Below are 16,281 nucleotides of genomic sequence, written 5' to 3'. Positions count from 1 at the left end.
GTTTAGTTTTGCATTCTTTGAGTCTAGTTGAGTGTTTAAACTTTGTTTTTACGATTTTGAGTCAGTTTAGAGTGTTTAGCAATCCCTCCTAATCCCCGGTTTAAGAACGATCCCTACTTACATATCTACTACAATTGTCAACAAGAGGGTTTAATTTGTGTGTTAAGTAATTTTCGCATCAACAATCAGATGAGTTAAAGGTGCGAGAGCCATGATAGCTTCCTCAATGATTGAAACTGTTACCTCTGGAGTTATAATTTGAGCCACGATGTCCACGATTGTTGAATCCACGATTCTTCCTTCCACGATTAGAGTTTATTTCACATAGTTTTGTGATTGTGGATAGAGCAGCAAATGCTTGTGGTGTTGGAAGAAGTGGTTCTTGAGGTACTTGAGATTGCATAGAGAATGCCTAAAAAGGTTTTATGACACTTGATGAAGCAACTTTCTTCCTTCGAGACATGGGCAATTCCTTTGTGATAAGTAAACCAACTAGCTCATTAATTGAAGTAAATGAGAGGTGAAGCATGATAGAATCAATAAACGATTCAAACTTATTTGGTAGCCCATCAAAAGTTGCAGCGATCAAATCATGATCAGTAACAAGTGTTTCAGCTGCAGTTAAAGAATCATAGGTCTCCTTAATTTGCTGCAGGTGCCTAGAGATTGATAGAGAGCCTTTCTGAAGAGATTGAAGATGATATCGCAAATGATGAATATGTACATCAAATACATGACAAATCGTTATTCCATTTTGATCCACAGATCTCGAGAGGATGAAACACCAATAGTGAATGGGATGACTTCTTCAGATAAGGTAGAGTTTAACCAAATGAGGAGATTCTGACCTTTTTCATACCATAGCTCAAAAGTTAGCTTGAGTGAATGATTTGGAATCAACGGTGACAGACACAGTTCAGTTCCATCAATGATGCCAATAAGCTTGTAGCGTCGGAGAATCAGAGCGAACAAAGCACGCCATGGAAGATAATTGGAGCATTTAAGGTTAATCGGAACCATGCTACCAATGTTTTGATTTGTAAGAGAAGTGTATGAATTTGAGAAATTAGGGTTTGACGAAATAGAATTTGGGTGCGGAAATGGCACCGACTCTAGTGGAGATGAAGATTTCGACAGAGAAACCATGATATTCAAGAAATTGAAGATGAAAAGATGATTGAAGAATTGAAGAGAAACAAGCTTCGAAGATCAGAGAAAATAAGTGAAAGTTGGAAAGATCTAAGATGCCAATAGGCAAAAGGCAAGAGATAACAAGAAGGAAGTTTAGAGAGGAAGCAACTTTACTGAATATACCTCATACTTTCATCAACAATAATTATAAGATACATTTGGTATTTATAGTATTGAGTTGTGAAAGCAATCAACAATTTTACTCTTAACTATTCTAACTAATAACATTTACAATTGCCATTCAGTACTACGGTCTGGTGGTATTCCTTTTTACTTGTAAGTGAGAGGTCTTAGGTTCGAATCTCGTAGATGGCGAATTCGATACCAAATTAGGTTGCCCATTGTGTGGCTTAGCCGAACTCCCCCTCCCTTAGTGTAAAATATATCGTTGTACTAAAAAAAAAAAAACATTTACAGTTACAACAACTTATACAAATAGAAACTAATTATGATGACTATACTTGATACCTTTTAATGAGAAATGGACAATTAAGAAATCATTTTCCATTTCAACCAATTGCATTTTGATCCTTTCAAATTCTACCCTTGTTTTAAACGAGCAAGCACAAAATTATAGGTATAACATTTCCCCACGAATTTAGTACTGATTGAATTATGGCCTTACATGTATATTTGTTCCTTCACCTTAGCAGCAAAATGAATATCAACGACCCTCTCTCTTAGTACTAGTGACTTCAAATTCTCCATACCCAATATTGAAATGTCGTCCTCCATAGCCCACTTGGGATAACTCTTCATTGTCTTCACAATACCCAATATCTTATTCTTGAAAGATCCCTTAGTTTGCACAGGGATAATGCTCTTGAAATTTCGACCAGAAGACTTTAAATCCATTGTAGCTTCACCTTCCGGAGGCCGGAGGGAAGTCATATTGAAAGGATTTGGAGCCGTTCCCATCATAAGACATTATTGCATAGAAAGACAAAATAGACTCAATTTAGCCAAGCTATCAACTCTTATTTTACTCTCTATAAAATATTTCTAAACTTATTACAAAAAAAAAAAAAAAAAAAAAAAAAAGAAAAAGTTCACATTTCTTTGAGGGTATCTTTCAAAATACAAACTAGAACATTCGAATATGATTCCATATTCAAGCATCTAGCTCTCTTGTCCAAAGCCATTTTTAATCCTAAAAATGCTAACTTACCTACTTAGTGAGAGACACATTTCTATATTATTACCGTCTAATTCTAATATAATAATGGAGGAGAAAATATATTAAAAAAATAAAATAATCACTTAATTAATCGAACAGTAAATTGCTATAATCTTTATAAACATGGAGTCTAGTCTAGGAGAAGTACCAAAGCATACAAAAAAGGCAAAAATGCAAACGGATAAACCGATAAAGTGTAGATAGAGTGTGCCGCAACATTTGACTCCGGTCCTATCCACTCCACAAGGTGCACTGAAATTAACATACGTTTAGCAGTTTACTAATTCTCATTCAACAAATGACACAGTATAAGAGCGCAAACTGCGACTTTCAAAAAACAAAACATATGGCAGGTTCGGGTTTAATATTCTTCAGGGCTCTCTGAGCCGAAAATAGTAGACAACCGTAACTTCTCATCATATAACTTCTTTTTAAATAAAAAATAAAAAAATTCTCATTCACTTCCGTTATGCTTTCTAAGACCTGGAGACACCAAATACCCTCAAGTAAAACCCAAACTTTGATTGCCCCAACAACTCTGAGATTTCGGCGTCTTCTCACCGGAAACTCCATATTCCCGCCAAATGGTGGCCAGGAGTTCGCCGGACTGGCTCCCGCCCGGATGGTCTGTCCAAACCAGATCCCAAAAGAGAGGTCGCAAAATTGTGGTAATACTTTGGCTAATTTCGTTCTTCTGCCTTCTAGGTTTTGACTTTGCTAACACACTATTTTGGTTTCTGGGTTGTTTAGTTTTCAATTGGTTGATTCCGGTTAGCTTGTGGCTGGGCTGCCATGGCAGAAAGCTTGTGCCTTTATCGATTTGATTGTGTTATTTGGCCCATGTTTCTCTCTTTAGCATAATACAAGTCTTATATGATATTGGCATGTTACATTCGCATGCCATTGATGATTTCCAATGATATGCGAGTGCCTCTGTGTGTGAAAAATGTGTGTTTGGTTGATGAAAAGGAGTTGGATGTTGATGTTGAGTGATTCAGTTGGTTTTTAGTTAGTAAGTGTTACATTTTTAGGAAAATTTTGAAGGTTTCTGTACTGGGATTAGTAGATTGACTTAAATTCCATGCTGCAACGGTCTCAATGCGATTGGTTTGTTCGCTGCTTGACAACAATCTAGTTTGTATAGGAAGGGTTTGTCGTGTTCAGGGTTTTGCAGTGTGGGTTGTTGCTTTCTCCGCGTAGCTTCCAGAGTAATATCTAGAAACAGTGGTGGTGACCTAAAACAATTTGAGAGTGTTTTGTTGAGCTGAGCTCAATGCTAGAGTGTATGAGGCATTACTCATGGATCTTGTTACACATAAATGTCTGTATAGTAGGTTAAGATGCAAACGTGACCTGGCTTACTAAGCTCTCTTTTGTGGTTTTCTGTGTGATTCTGGTGTTGATGATGGACATAATGCTTGAACTGGAAGTAGCTGCAGCGCGACTGTTGTGAGTGAAGGATTGGAGTCTGAAACAAAAATGGATTTCTTTATATTGGAGGAATAATGTTTAACTTCTTCCTCTTCTGTTCCGATTTTGGTGACCTAATTGAGCAATATAGTTAGAAAATATGCGAACTTGGAACAGAAGAGAATATTACTGTGTACGAAAATTAAAGCAGGAAAGATATTACTGAACTTATATGGGAAGTTTGGAATCAAACTATCATGTCACTGTGTTATCACTAAGCACATAATCACGTTGGCTTTGCAGTTTTATACCCATTTGGAAACTGGGAAAAAGTTCTTTTCTAAAGATGATGCTATGCGCTATATCAAAATGCAAAACACTCACGGCAAAAAGCCTCAGCCAACTTTGGTGAAAATCCCAGATCACTCAGAAGAAGTCCCTTCTCAAGTGAGTCTTTTTCCTTTTTTGGTCTTTTATCTAATCCATTTAATAAATTAATTTATTTGATTGATCTTGTTTGTTATCAAAAGCTTGAAGTGGACCCAACGGAATGTCCTGAATGGTTGCCTAACGGTTGGAAAGTGGAGCTGAGGACACGACAGAGTGGTGTGCAAGTTGGAAAAGAATACAAGGTAACATTTATGTGAATGTGTGTTATGTGTGTATTGCCGTTATTGTCTGGTGAATTTATACTTAATACCTTTTTTATTGTAAGGCCATTACAAGTGGCTGCTTATTAGTTTTACTTAGGAACTCCTAGGTTGTTATTAATGATGATATTGCTAGTAGTATTTGCAAAATAAAAAAAATAAATAAAAATAAAAAGATAATGATTTAGTTAATATTCCATGTTGGTGTCGCACACATATTTGACGTGTAGCTAATGTTCCAAAATGCAAGGTTGGCACGGCACATGCATATTTGACATGTGCGTGTTCTATGTCAAGGCTCAATATTTACTGTTGTATTGATGATTTGATGGCAATTTAGATTGAATACATATTTAGGTCTATCAGATATTTTCCATCCAAAATTTGGTCTAAGGTTTTGTCAGAATAGTTGTGCACATACTAGTGCTATAGTTATTTTAGCAACTATATTAGTAACATTACTTAGATATAAGATGTTAAACTTTCAAAAAGAATATGTTGAAGCAAGTAGTAATTTATGCCTTCCATGATATAGGCTGGAAATAAGTATTAGGATAATGGTTATGGCATGTTTGAAGGAATCTAGTCATTAAACTACATTGTTTTCATCTGAAATTTATTGCTGCACTTATTCATCTTAATGCTAGGTGTTAAACTATATGCTATGAAGGATGTTAGGCATGAAATTCTGTGGTTTGACTCTTATTTTTAATGGTAACATGTGACATGTCATTAAGTCGTTAGCAATAATTTTAGTGTGCTAGAATTCTAGAAATTGTTTATCTCCAAACCATGTCTTGCATAATTGTGCCAACATTAAAGCTGTACTATGTTGTTTTTTTCATGCATTCATATAGTGATTATATTTGCTATTGTATTATGCGGTGTAAGCACCTGTCTATTGTACAACTTAAAGAGAGGGTCTATGTGGTTTTACAAAAATAGTCTTTTAACTTTACTGTTATATTGACTTGATTAACTTTTCTATTGCAGTGTTACATTGATCCCTTCAGAGAATGTACATTTTATTCCAAGCCAGAGGTATTTCGATATCTCAAAACTGTAAAACGGAAGAGCTCGAAGTCTGGAACTCTAACTATAAGCAGCAAGAGATGCATAACGGAAAAGAAGGCTGTCACTACCATGCAGTTGGCAAAAAATGTTTGTTCCCTTTCATACTCTCTTGCTGTAATTCTTTTCCTACTTATTTGGTTGGATAGGGACAAAAATTCTATTAAAAAAAGACCCAAAAATGGTTTATAAATTGAAATCCTCAATCGAGAAAGAAATCAAAATCTAACTACAATTAATTTTCTTTAGAAGTGTTCTTAAATTTATAGAAAAGCCTAAAGTTCAGAACACTTGGCATTCCATGTGATGTAATTTATCAAGGAAGTTTGCCATTTGAGAGTCCTGAAACGTCTGCCTCCAATGTAATTCTTTTTTTTCTTTCCAACAATCGCATTCCATCTCTTAAATGGTTGAAAACTTCAACATGATGACGACTTTTAGAATTGTCCTATATTTTTACTTTTTCATATGAGTGAGGTATCCTGCTTAGGTCATTATATCTGGGTCATCTAGTATGTAAAAATCAAAGCATGGAAAGTGGTATAAGATTTCTCTAGGCTAAGTATGTTTACTACCTTAATCATTGGAATAAAACGGATTAGAGAATAGGTTTCAGCTGAAATACTTGTATACGGGATTATGGGATAAGTATAAGTTGTGGTATTTTAGGATCATTTCTCCCACTATTGTTGAATGATGATGTAATAGGGATACCTGAAAGGCAGACCAGTCAGCTACCTCACTAAACTTTTCTACAACTAGAGCCTAGCAAAGAGTGAGATTGTTAATATGAGTCCAGCCTGCCAAACATCCAATTGCTGAACCTCATCCATCTCTGTATTCCTGCAAATAACTTAACCTGTAGCCATTCTGCTTTTCTGAAGAATTTCACCCATCTTTTGAGTTATTTTAAGGGAAACAAGAAAATTTTAGAGGTTGCGTGTTTACACTATGAATGGATTAAAATTTCCATTGTAGTTGTATTGTGAAAAAGAGAAGTTGTAAACTGTATATTATGTTTCATCTAAAAAAATAAAAGAAAGAAATAAGAGTTGTAAAATGTTTCTGCGAAAATGATTCTAAGCATGAGGTGTCCTGATATGGACGATACCTCACTTCCATATTTCAGTACGAAGGTTTCTATTGCATGACACACTGAAGATTCATCATGATTGCTTTCTGTTTAGGAGTTTCATGTTATTACATTTGTTTAATCCAGTATGCGTGTTGATGTATAATTTAGGTTTATGTTGAGAAACATCATGTGGAGGATTTACCACCAGGATGGATAAAGGAGATCAAAGTTACAAAGTATGCAAATCGATTTAGAAGAGACCCGGTATAAAATTTAGTTACCCTGATACTTATTCCAGTTGGTGTTAATTCTGCTGATCACCTCTGTGCCTCTCTATCTCTCTCCATGCATACACATGCACTTGTGTGCTTTCCATGCTTAGTGTTGCTTTATTAATAATCCAACTAACTGCAGTTTTTTCTATGTTCTTTACTATGTATTATATGTTGATTTATATTGGTCCATTTCTTTGTACAGTATTACACAGATCCAGACTCTGGATACGTATTCCGCTCCAAAAAAGATGTTATTCGCTATCTTGAAACTGGAGAGATGAGTAAATATGCATTTAAACCCAAGAATATGTGCAATAATGATCTGAAGTTGGTTAATGATGATATTGCAGTAAGTGCTCTATTCCTGCTGTTTGTTTCCATCACCGATGTTCTTTGCTACTGCAATATTATTGTTCACTAGCGCAACACCTACATTATTTCTGTAAAACAGTTTTTTGTGAAAAATCAGAATACTTATTGTTGTTTTCCTTGAAAACTTCAGTGCTAGAAACATAATAACCCATATTTACTTGAAAATAATTTGACCACGCAGGATATGGTGTGATGTATGACTAGCATGTGCAAAAACATAATAAAGTTCTAAGTGAGATTCATATATACTACTTTGGTTAAATAGTTGGTCTAGGTGTTGCTCTTATGCTTTTTGCATAAATAATTAGGCTTAATTTAAAAAAAAAAAAATACGGGCCCCAAAAGAAATATGACTCTTGGAATTATGTAAGTGAAAGCTTTCTTGTGTTGTGGCGTTTCGATTTTCTATTTTGTTTATGCTGCTTAAAGTGTCTGTTTACATAATTGGTTTGGAGCATCGTTTCTGCTTTGGCTAACATTCTTTGATGCTGTACTAGGTCAATTTCATGCGTATTAACTTACCCATTTTAGCCAAGATAGAATTCCCAATTAATAAATATAGCTGTTCAGTTTTCATACTTATCTGATGTACTGTTCTGATTACCTGTCTCTTAAAGAAATAGCAGGTATTTAGTAAATTCTCTTTAATGAATAAAATTATAGAAGTATGAAACCCTAGGAACTCCAAGTTAAAACTACTCTCTCTCTCTAACTATGACCAGATGATTGTGGTAGGCTTGTTAACAACAATTTTATCACTTTTATCAGTTATATGTTATTTCTGTGCACGTGGGAGATTTTACTAATAATATGCTTATCCTTGTTTTTCTGTTACTGTAGCCATCATCTACCACCAAAATGCAAAAACATGAGCCCCCAGTCACGAGGAGACAGCTATCACAGCCAAAAGTTGAACTCTCTGACAGACGTGAAGGTAAAAGGTCATTGCTTGAAGGTGAAGGTTCTGCGATAGATCCAGGCAAAATGAGTTCTGCTCGAGATGAGCCTGTTTTGACTCCTGCTGCTTATACCTTGAATGAGAACAATTCACTTGAACCTGTGATGGAAAAAAGCAATGTGAGAAGAGCCCTAGTACACTCGGGCAAATCGAAAAACAAGGAAATGCTTAATTTGTCTCGTCGGTCCTCAAAACGACTTGCTAGGAGCAGGTTAGAACTACCAGAAACTGAAATCTCCAAGTTACTAGACAAAGGAGTATCCTCTGAAAGTGTAGTAGACTTTGCTTCAACAACTGATGTTATCCAAGAGAAGCATTTAACTGGGAACATACTGGAAAAATGTGCCAAAACTAAGGAAGATTGTTCTCCAGACACTTCAATGGAAAAAAGCAATGTCAGAAGAACCCCAATAGACTCGAGCAAATCAAAAAACAAGGAAATGCTTAATTTGTGCCGTCGGTTCTCAAAACGGCTTGCTGGGAGCAGGTTGGAACTACCAGAAACTGAAAGCTTCAAGTTGCTAGACAATAGGGTACCCTCTGAAAATGGACTGGCCTTTGCTTCGACAGCTGGGGTTGTCCAACAGAAAAATTTAACTGGGAACTTGCTTGAAAAATGTGCCAAAACTAAGGAAGATTGTTCCCCAGACACTGTGATGGAAAAAAGCAATGTCAGAAGAACCCTGGTAGACTCGAGCAAATCAAAAAACAAGGAAAAGCTTAATTTGTCTCGCCGGTTTTCAAAACGACTTGCTGGGAGCAGGTTGGAACTACTGGAAACTGAAATTTCGGAGTTGCCAGACAAGATGGTACCCTTAGTAAGTGGAGTTGCCTTTACTATGACAGCTGATGTTGTTCAAGAGAAGCATTTAACTAATAACATGCCGGAAAAATGTGCCAAAACTAAGGAAGATGGTTCTCCAAGTGGGTCATCACACCCAAAAGCTGAACTCTCGGAGAGACAGGAAGGAGAAAGGTCATTGCTTGAAGTTGTAGGTTCTGTGATAGACCCAGGAAAAATGATGTGTGCTGGAAATGAGCCCGTTTTGATTCCTGCTTCTTACACCCTGAATGAGAATAATTCGCATAAGACTGTTGAGAAAAAAAGCAACGTCAGAAAAGCTCCAATAGGCTCGAGCAAATCCAAAAACAAGGAAAAACTTATTTTGTCTCGTCGGTCCTCAAAACGACTTGCTGGGCTTGAACCAGAGGAGGTTGCTAACTTGGCTTCCAGTGAACGAGCTGTTCAAGCTCCAACTAGGAAGCCTAGTGAAAGTGATACCAGTCAAGACGTAGGTTTGGCTTCAGATCTTGTAAACAGAGCATCTCAGCAGCTTGGGGCTGCATCAGAAGCAGAGGTTTCGTATCATGCTTTAACTGGCATAAAATCTGTATCTCATGAGGACAAGATGCCAATTGATGACCCAGTGGTTCCCAGAGCGCAACAAGAGCTGGAAACTGAGAAAATGGATGCTGAGAAGCCAGAGCCAGAGCTCAGCTTTCTGTTTGGTTCAGACCCATGCTTAGAATTCGCATTCAAAACACTTACAGGGGAATTGCCAATAGCTGATACTGTGTATAACAGATCTATTTTGAGACCTGCAGCTGATATGCTGCATAAAAAAAATTTACTTGACAGTGGGATGGAAAAGAACTGCAGTAGAAACAAATCCAAGAAAAATAAAGATCTTAAGTTGTCCAGTTGGTCTTCAAAACAGTACGCTGGGGTTCAACCTGAGCTGCTGGCTAATACTACATCCAAGGAACGAGCTATCCGAAATGCAACTGAAAATTCATGTCAAAGTATAGCCATCCCCGCTGTGGATTTGGCAGATCAAGCATCTCAACCGCTTGAGATTACACCAGTGGTGAAGCTTGCCAGTCGTGCTTGTACTGCTATATACAATTCAATGCAAGAGGAGACGTCATACAAGAGTGTGAAGGTTCTTGAAGAGCATGCTGTTCCTCAGGAGAAACTCCAGAAGTTTGAAACTGAGAAGGCATATGTTGAGAATCCAGAGCCACAGTTCCCTTTCCCTTTCACGGATTCTTGGTCTGACCCATGCCTCGATTTTGCATTCAAGACTCTTACAGGTGCAATTCCATTAGAGGATGATTATTATCAAGGTTACTTCCAAGAAAAACTTGACACATCTCACAATATGACACTATCAGATTTTGGCTCACCTAGCTTGTTTCGAAGTGATAATTTGCCTCAGTTCGATCTGCCAGAACAATCTGCTTCTGGCCAACAGTTATCCATGAATTCTGCATTCCTGCCTTCAGGAAATGTGAGCATGCCGAATTGCAGTGGAATTGGTTCAGGTCAACAGTTATCTAGGAATCCTTCATCCCTCCCAGCAGGAAATGTGAGCATTTCAAATTGCAGTGGGGTTTGTTCAGGCCAACAGTTATCCATGAATTCTGCATTCCTGCCTTCAGGAAATGTGAGCATGCCGAATTGCGGTGGAATTGGTTCAGGTCAACAGTCATCTAGGAATCCTTCATCCCTCCCTCCAGGAAACGTGAGCATGTCAAATTGCAGCGGGGTTTGTTCAGGCCAACAGTTATTTAGAAATCCTACATCCCTCCCTACAGGAAACTTGAGCATTTCAAATTGCAGCGGGGTTTGTTCAGGCCACCAGTTATCCATGAATTCTTCATTCCAGCCCGCTGGAAACATGAGCACATCAAATTTCAGTGCGGTGTGTTCAGGCCAACAGTTATCTCTAAATTCTTCATTACTGCCTGCCGGAAGCTTGGTTGGTTCGCAGTGGCCTTGCGTAGATGATTATCATGGAAAGGTGAAGTCGTAGAACAAAGGTAGTTCCTGTCTGCAAATAGACAGGTTTCTGTAAGTTCTACATCTTGAAACCCTGTAACTGCATGTTGTGATGTAGCAGCGTAATCTGTGTGAATGTATATTTATTCTGCAAGTGCTTTCTTCCTGCGTATAGACTGCCCAACAGAAATTTAAACTTGAGGGGTCATGCAAGTCATAACTGTTATTTAGCGTATAAAGTACTGGCATCGAGCAAAACTGCATCCTTCTGGCATCCACCATGCTACTCTTCTTCCTCGTGATCACAGCAATCACCATCACGGTCTTCACTGGTAATCTCTCCTCTGACTTAGGCATTCCTTTTCGTATGGTATTGGTGGCATTCTCCCCTCGCATCCGGTGTCTGTTAATATTGAATCTAGCCGAGTTCTGAATCGAGATTACGTTTAGAGTAAGTTTTGGTTTCTCATCAATTTCTCTATCGACAAGCTTATTCGTAAGACATTTTGTGGTACGCACTACGCTGTTGTTTTGTCTTGAAAAAATGGCTTGGGCCCAGCGTGGGCTAACCTGAGTTGAAAGCCATAATCCTCGGCTAGGTAATGCTCCCTTAGTCTAGTGGGCTTTCAGCTCAAGAAATGACTAATTCGACTAAGCCCTTGTGAAAGTAGGATTTTAAAAAGATGAAGTTTAAGCGCGCGGTTGGTCGAGTCCTTAGTGAACTAAAATTGTCAATGATCATAACCATATCTATTTACATGCAAATTGTTCTAATCTCATTCTTGATTAATCACATAAAGAGCCTAGGTTCAAAATCCTGGTTTGAATCAAAGTGGTTGAGACTAGATGGATATGAGTTTCAGCTAAGAAGGGGATTAGAGAGATTAAATTAGAATATTCAAGTATATGCCAAGTAAACACAATCTCATAAGGACTTTACCAACATTCAAGTATATGCCGAGTAAGCACAGTCTCATCAAGGCTTTACCAATATTCAAGTATATGCCAAATAAACACAGCGTCATTAGGACTTTACCTTAACAGATTTGTTTATCATGAAGATCATCCCTATAAATAGAAGGGGTTTTGCAATATGGAAAGCACATTCAATCCAACAAACAACTCAAACACTCTACGTGAACCCCTTGCTCTATGAGAAACCCTTCTCACCCCTGAGAAAAACACTAACTATCCTAACCCTCATGTCAACACATGTATAAATATACAACACTGGCATTGTTGAATCAAACAGCCTAGGAGCACCTTTAATTTGGACAAGTAAACAACCCAACTTTTAGGTTGGTTGGTTATCGACTAGCAAATATTTTCCGATCTTTCGCCTAAAGAGGTCACTTCATTAGCTTCCAAGCGAAATGAGGTGTTACCATGTTACTTCATGTTCGTCACATTGAATCGAACCATTTATTGAACTTCGTAGTGATTTAGTGACCTTGTCTTCCGGTACTAGAACCCAAGGCTGAGACGTTTTCCTTGCTTGTTTGTAGTCTCTCAAGTGTAGAAATTAGCAACGCATTCGACATCGCGACCATATTTATTCCACTCGCCCAACCGAGCTCGATTACGAGTTGCCACACCCATATTTACAAGAAGGATGTAATTAACTCATAGTTACTTTGGCATACACGCCATGTAAGCTTTACATTATCCAACGTTTGCAAAATATTATATCCCTATGCATGCATGGGAGTAAAGGTTCTTATTACGTTAATTCTCGTACATAATCATCAGTGGTACTAGAGTCGTCGTCATATATTTTTATTCTAAGCTCACCTTTAGCACCAGCAATGGTGAATATTATAGCTTCTTTCCAGTCTGGCATAGACCCATTGTTAGTGTTTATGGCTTTCTTTCTTAGTTTTGTGTATTTGGATTTCTGGGAAGAGAGAGAGTGAGCTGCAAAGAATATGCAGCAATGGTGATCGAAGTTGATGATTGAACTTGGTTATTCTCTCACACCTCAGGTGTGATATAACCATTAGAGGAGAGAGAAGTGAGATGCTTCTCTAACCAACACAAGATCAAATCCTAGCCTTAGATTCTATCACCTTGTGAGATGATTACACATGTCATAATCTATCACTTAAATCTTAGGCTAGCTAAGAGAGCCACTTGGACTATGATCCAACGGTTCTCATTACATCCGAAATAAACATTATAAAATGAAATTCAAAATATAGCTTTTGGCTCTAAGAAATCAGCAAAGTTGTTAAGCACTAACACTCCCTTCCAACCCTTTAGCTGATTTCACTCCAAGTAATTCCTCAAATTAGCAAATCTATCCTTTGGCAACGCCTTGGTGAGTATGTCTGCAATTTAGTCTTTAATTCTGCAATAAACCAGCTCGATTTCCTTTGCTTGAATAACTTCCCATATGAAATGGAGTTTCCTGCTGATATGCCTAGTTTTCTAGTGAAAAACTAGATTCTTTGCCATTGCTATAACTAATGTATTGTCACAAAGAATTGGTGTGCCTTCCACTTGCTCCTCACCGAATTCTTCAAGCACAAATCGTAACCATTTTGCCTATGATGTAGCTTCTACAACACTTACATATTTTGCTTCTGCATTTGATAAGACCATAGTGTTTTGTTTGATTGAAGCCCACAAAAACACACCTGAGCTAAGTGAAAACACATAAGTAGTTGATTTTCCCAATACCATAGCTCAGTCACTGTCCCAATACCCTATCAAAGTAGTTGATTTTCCTTTCACAAACTCAATTCCAAAGTCAAGAGTGCCCTGGATGTATCTTAATACTGTCTTGGCTGTTCCCATATGTTTCTTTGTGGGATTATGCATGAACCTAGCAAGTAAGCTAGATGCAAACATTATATCTAGTCATGTGGCTATTAGGTATAACAAGTTACCTACTAGCTTTCCGTATCACTCTTATCTGTAGCTTCATTGCCATTTACTTTACATAGTTTGTCATTCATTACAAGAGACGTAGCCACAGACTTCCAATTTCTCAGCCCAAACTTTTCAACGAGCTTCATTGCATACATCTTTTGGTGTATAAAAATGATTTTCTCATTTTGTATCACTCCCATGCTAAGGAAATGATGAAGTAGTCCCAAATCTGTCATTTCATAATGACTCATCATGTCATTCTTGAATTCTTCAAGCAATCTTGGACAACTCCGAATGTATACAATATCATCCACATAAAGTGAGACAGTAATGATACCTGAACCTTCACTGGTCTTGACATACAAAGTCGCTTCACTTGAGCTCTTCTTGAATCCAGTATTGTTGAAATATGCATCTATTTCATCATACTAGGCTCTTGGAGCTTGCTACAGCCCATACAAAGCTTTATTCAACCTGTACACCTTAATTTCTTCATCTTCCTTCACAAACCCTTATGGCTGCTCTATAAAAACCTCTTATTTCAAGACTTCATTCAGAAAAGTAGACTCTACGTCAAGTTGATACAGATTCCACTTCTTCTGTGTAGAAAAATCTATCAAGATCCTAATAGTATCTAACCTTGCCACTAGGGCAAAAGTTGCATTGTAATCTATCCCTGGCCTTTGGGAATAGCCCCTTGCAGCCAGTCTAGCCTTGTTCTTTTGCACAATCCATCTAGGTTTAGCTTAGTTTTATAAACCCAATTAACAACAATGATTGGTTTGTTAAATGGTCTATCAAGTAGCTTCCATGTACTGTTTTTCTTAATCATCTCTAGTTCATATTCTATTGCCTTCTTCCAAAATTCATCTAGTGTAGCTTCTTCATAGTTTTCAGGCTCTATAATGCACATGTTACACTGAGCCATGATCTTACTTAGACTTCTCCACTTATGTGGTGTATGATCAACTGCAATGAGAACTCTCAATTTCACTTTCACTCGGTTGAGTATCATTTGGAGATACTATTTCCATTTGGTTCACTTGATTCACAAATCTCAATTGACTTCTAACCATCATTACATTCTGTCCCCTGATACTCAGTAACCACAGGGACTCTCATTTCACCTTTCTCTGTTCACTCCTGCTTCTATGAAGCATCTTCATAAAAACTGACATCTCAGGACAAAATGATTCTCTTGGAGATTGGATCAAACAACCTGTATCTTTTCTCATTGATTCCATAACCCACAGATATACACTTATGACTATTTTCTTCAAGCTTGTGTCTCAATGTTGAAGGGATGTGCACATAGCACAGTGATCCAAATATTTTCAAGTGTGCAATGCCCAGTTTTCTGCCACTATAGGCCTCAAATGGGGTCATCTTCTTTAGAGCCTTGGAGGGGCATCTGTTGAGTAAATAAACTGTTGTATTCATTACTTCTTCCTAAAATGCATAAGGAAGATCATTTTCATGCATCATAGACTTTGCCATCTCTACCACAGTTCTATTATTCCTTTCAGCAAGTCCATTTTGCTTATGAGCGTATGCCATAGTTAATTGCCTATGAATCCCAAAGTCATTGCAGTATTTGTCAAATTCAGTAGATAGGAACTCTCCACCTTTGTCACTTTTGAGACATTTCACCTTATAATCACTTTGCAACTCTGTCATTGCTTTAAACTTCTTAAAGCACTTAAATGCACTTGATTTATTTCTAAGAAAGCACACCCATGTTATCCTGGTGTAGTCATCAGTGAACAGTAATAAGTACTTGTTTCCAGATATGGATTCAGTTTGCATTAGTCTACAGATATCTGTGTGAACTAATTCCAATGGAAATTGAGCTCTCCAAGTGGATTATGATGAGAATGATTCTCTATGTTGCTTTCTCAGCATACAATCTTCACATATGATAGTGCTTTTCTCCAAGTGAGGCAATCCATGGACCATTTCTTGAACTTCAAGTAATCTGAGGTTTCTATCATTTAAGTGTCCCAGCCTCTTGTGCCATGTATGTGAACAATGTGACACACTTGCTTTCATAACTAATTGATTTGCAGGTGACATTGATAGAGAAAAACACCTATTGTTAGTCACTTGTATTCACACTAAAGTTGTCAAGTGACCAGCCATCAAAGATATTCACCACTATCCTCCAAATAACAAGTAATAACCATGCTCTATCATCTGTTCAACATTGAGAAAGTGTTCTTCAAGTCTAGGAACAAGCATCACCTCTTGAATATGCTTCTTTCCCAACATAGTCTCTATCACCAGTGTTCCCTTTTCTACCACCTTTACTATTTCTCATGTTCTTATATTTACTCCGGAAGTCAAATTTCTCTGAATATTGACAAGTAATCTTTCATCTCCTGTCATGTGGTTGCTACAACCACTATCAATATACCAGGAATGATTCACTTTCACATTAGTTAGTGCAATG

The 16,281-nt window shown here is 37.5% G+C and overlaps 1 protein-coding gene across 1 annotated transcript; it reads left to right on the top strand.

Moving 5' to 3' along the window:
- Nucleotides 1-2,728: 2,728 nt before the first annotated feature.
- LOC137713494 (uncharacterized) lies at nucleotides 2,729-11,115 on the top strand. Its single transcript, XM_068452793.1, has 7 exons — nucleotides 2,729-3,036; nucleotides 4,082-4,225; nucleotides 4,309-4,410; nucleotides 5,422-5,589; nucleotides 6,743-6,838; nucleotides 7,052-7,198; nucleotides 8,062-11,115. Exons 1-7 carry the CDS (start codon nucleotides 2,953-2,955, stop codon nucleotides 10,993-10,995), a joined length of 3,675 nt encoding a protein of 1,224 aa, XP_068308894.1. The 5' UTR covers nucleotides 2,729-2,952; the 3' UTR covers nucleotides 10,996-11,115.
- The last annotated feature ends 5,166 nt before the right edge of the window (nucleotides 11,116-16,281 follow it).

The sequence above is a fragment of the Pyrus communis genome, chromosome 13 (assembly GCF_963583255.1).
Source record: "Pyrus communis chromosome 13, drPyrComm1.1, whole genome shotgun sequence".
In the NCBI taxonomy this organism is placed as follows: domain Eukaryota; kingdom Viridiplantae; phylum Streptophyta; class Magnoliopsida; order Rosales; family Rosaceae; genus Pyrus; species Pyrus communis.
This window is presented reverse-complemented; position numbering and strand designations above follow the sequence as displayed.

What these genes read in the sequence shown, in the direction of transcription:
- LOC137713494 (XM_068452793.1), top strand. Translation starts at nt 2,953, where the DNA reads ATGGTGGCCAGGAGTTCGCCGGACTGGCTCCCGCCCGGATGGTCTGTC. An exon ending in CCATGCAGTTGGCAAAAAAT is followed by an intron (nt 5,590 to 6,742) that starts GTTTGTTCCCTT and finishes TGTATAATTTAG; the next exon opens with GTTTATGTTGAGAAACATCA. An exon ending in TGGTTAATGATGATATTGCA is followed by an intron (nt 7,199 to 8,061) that starts GTAAGTGCTCTA and finishes CTGTTACTGTAG; the next exon opens with CCATCATCTACCACCAAAAT.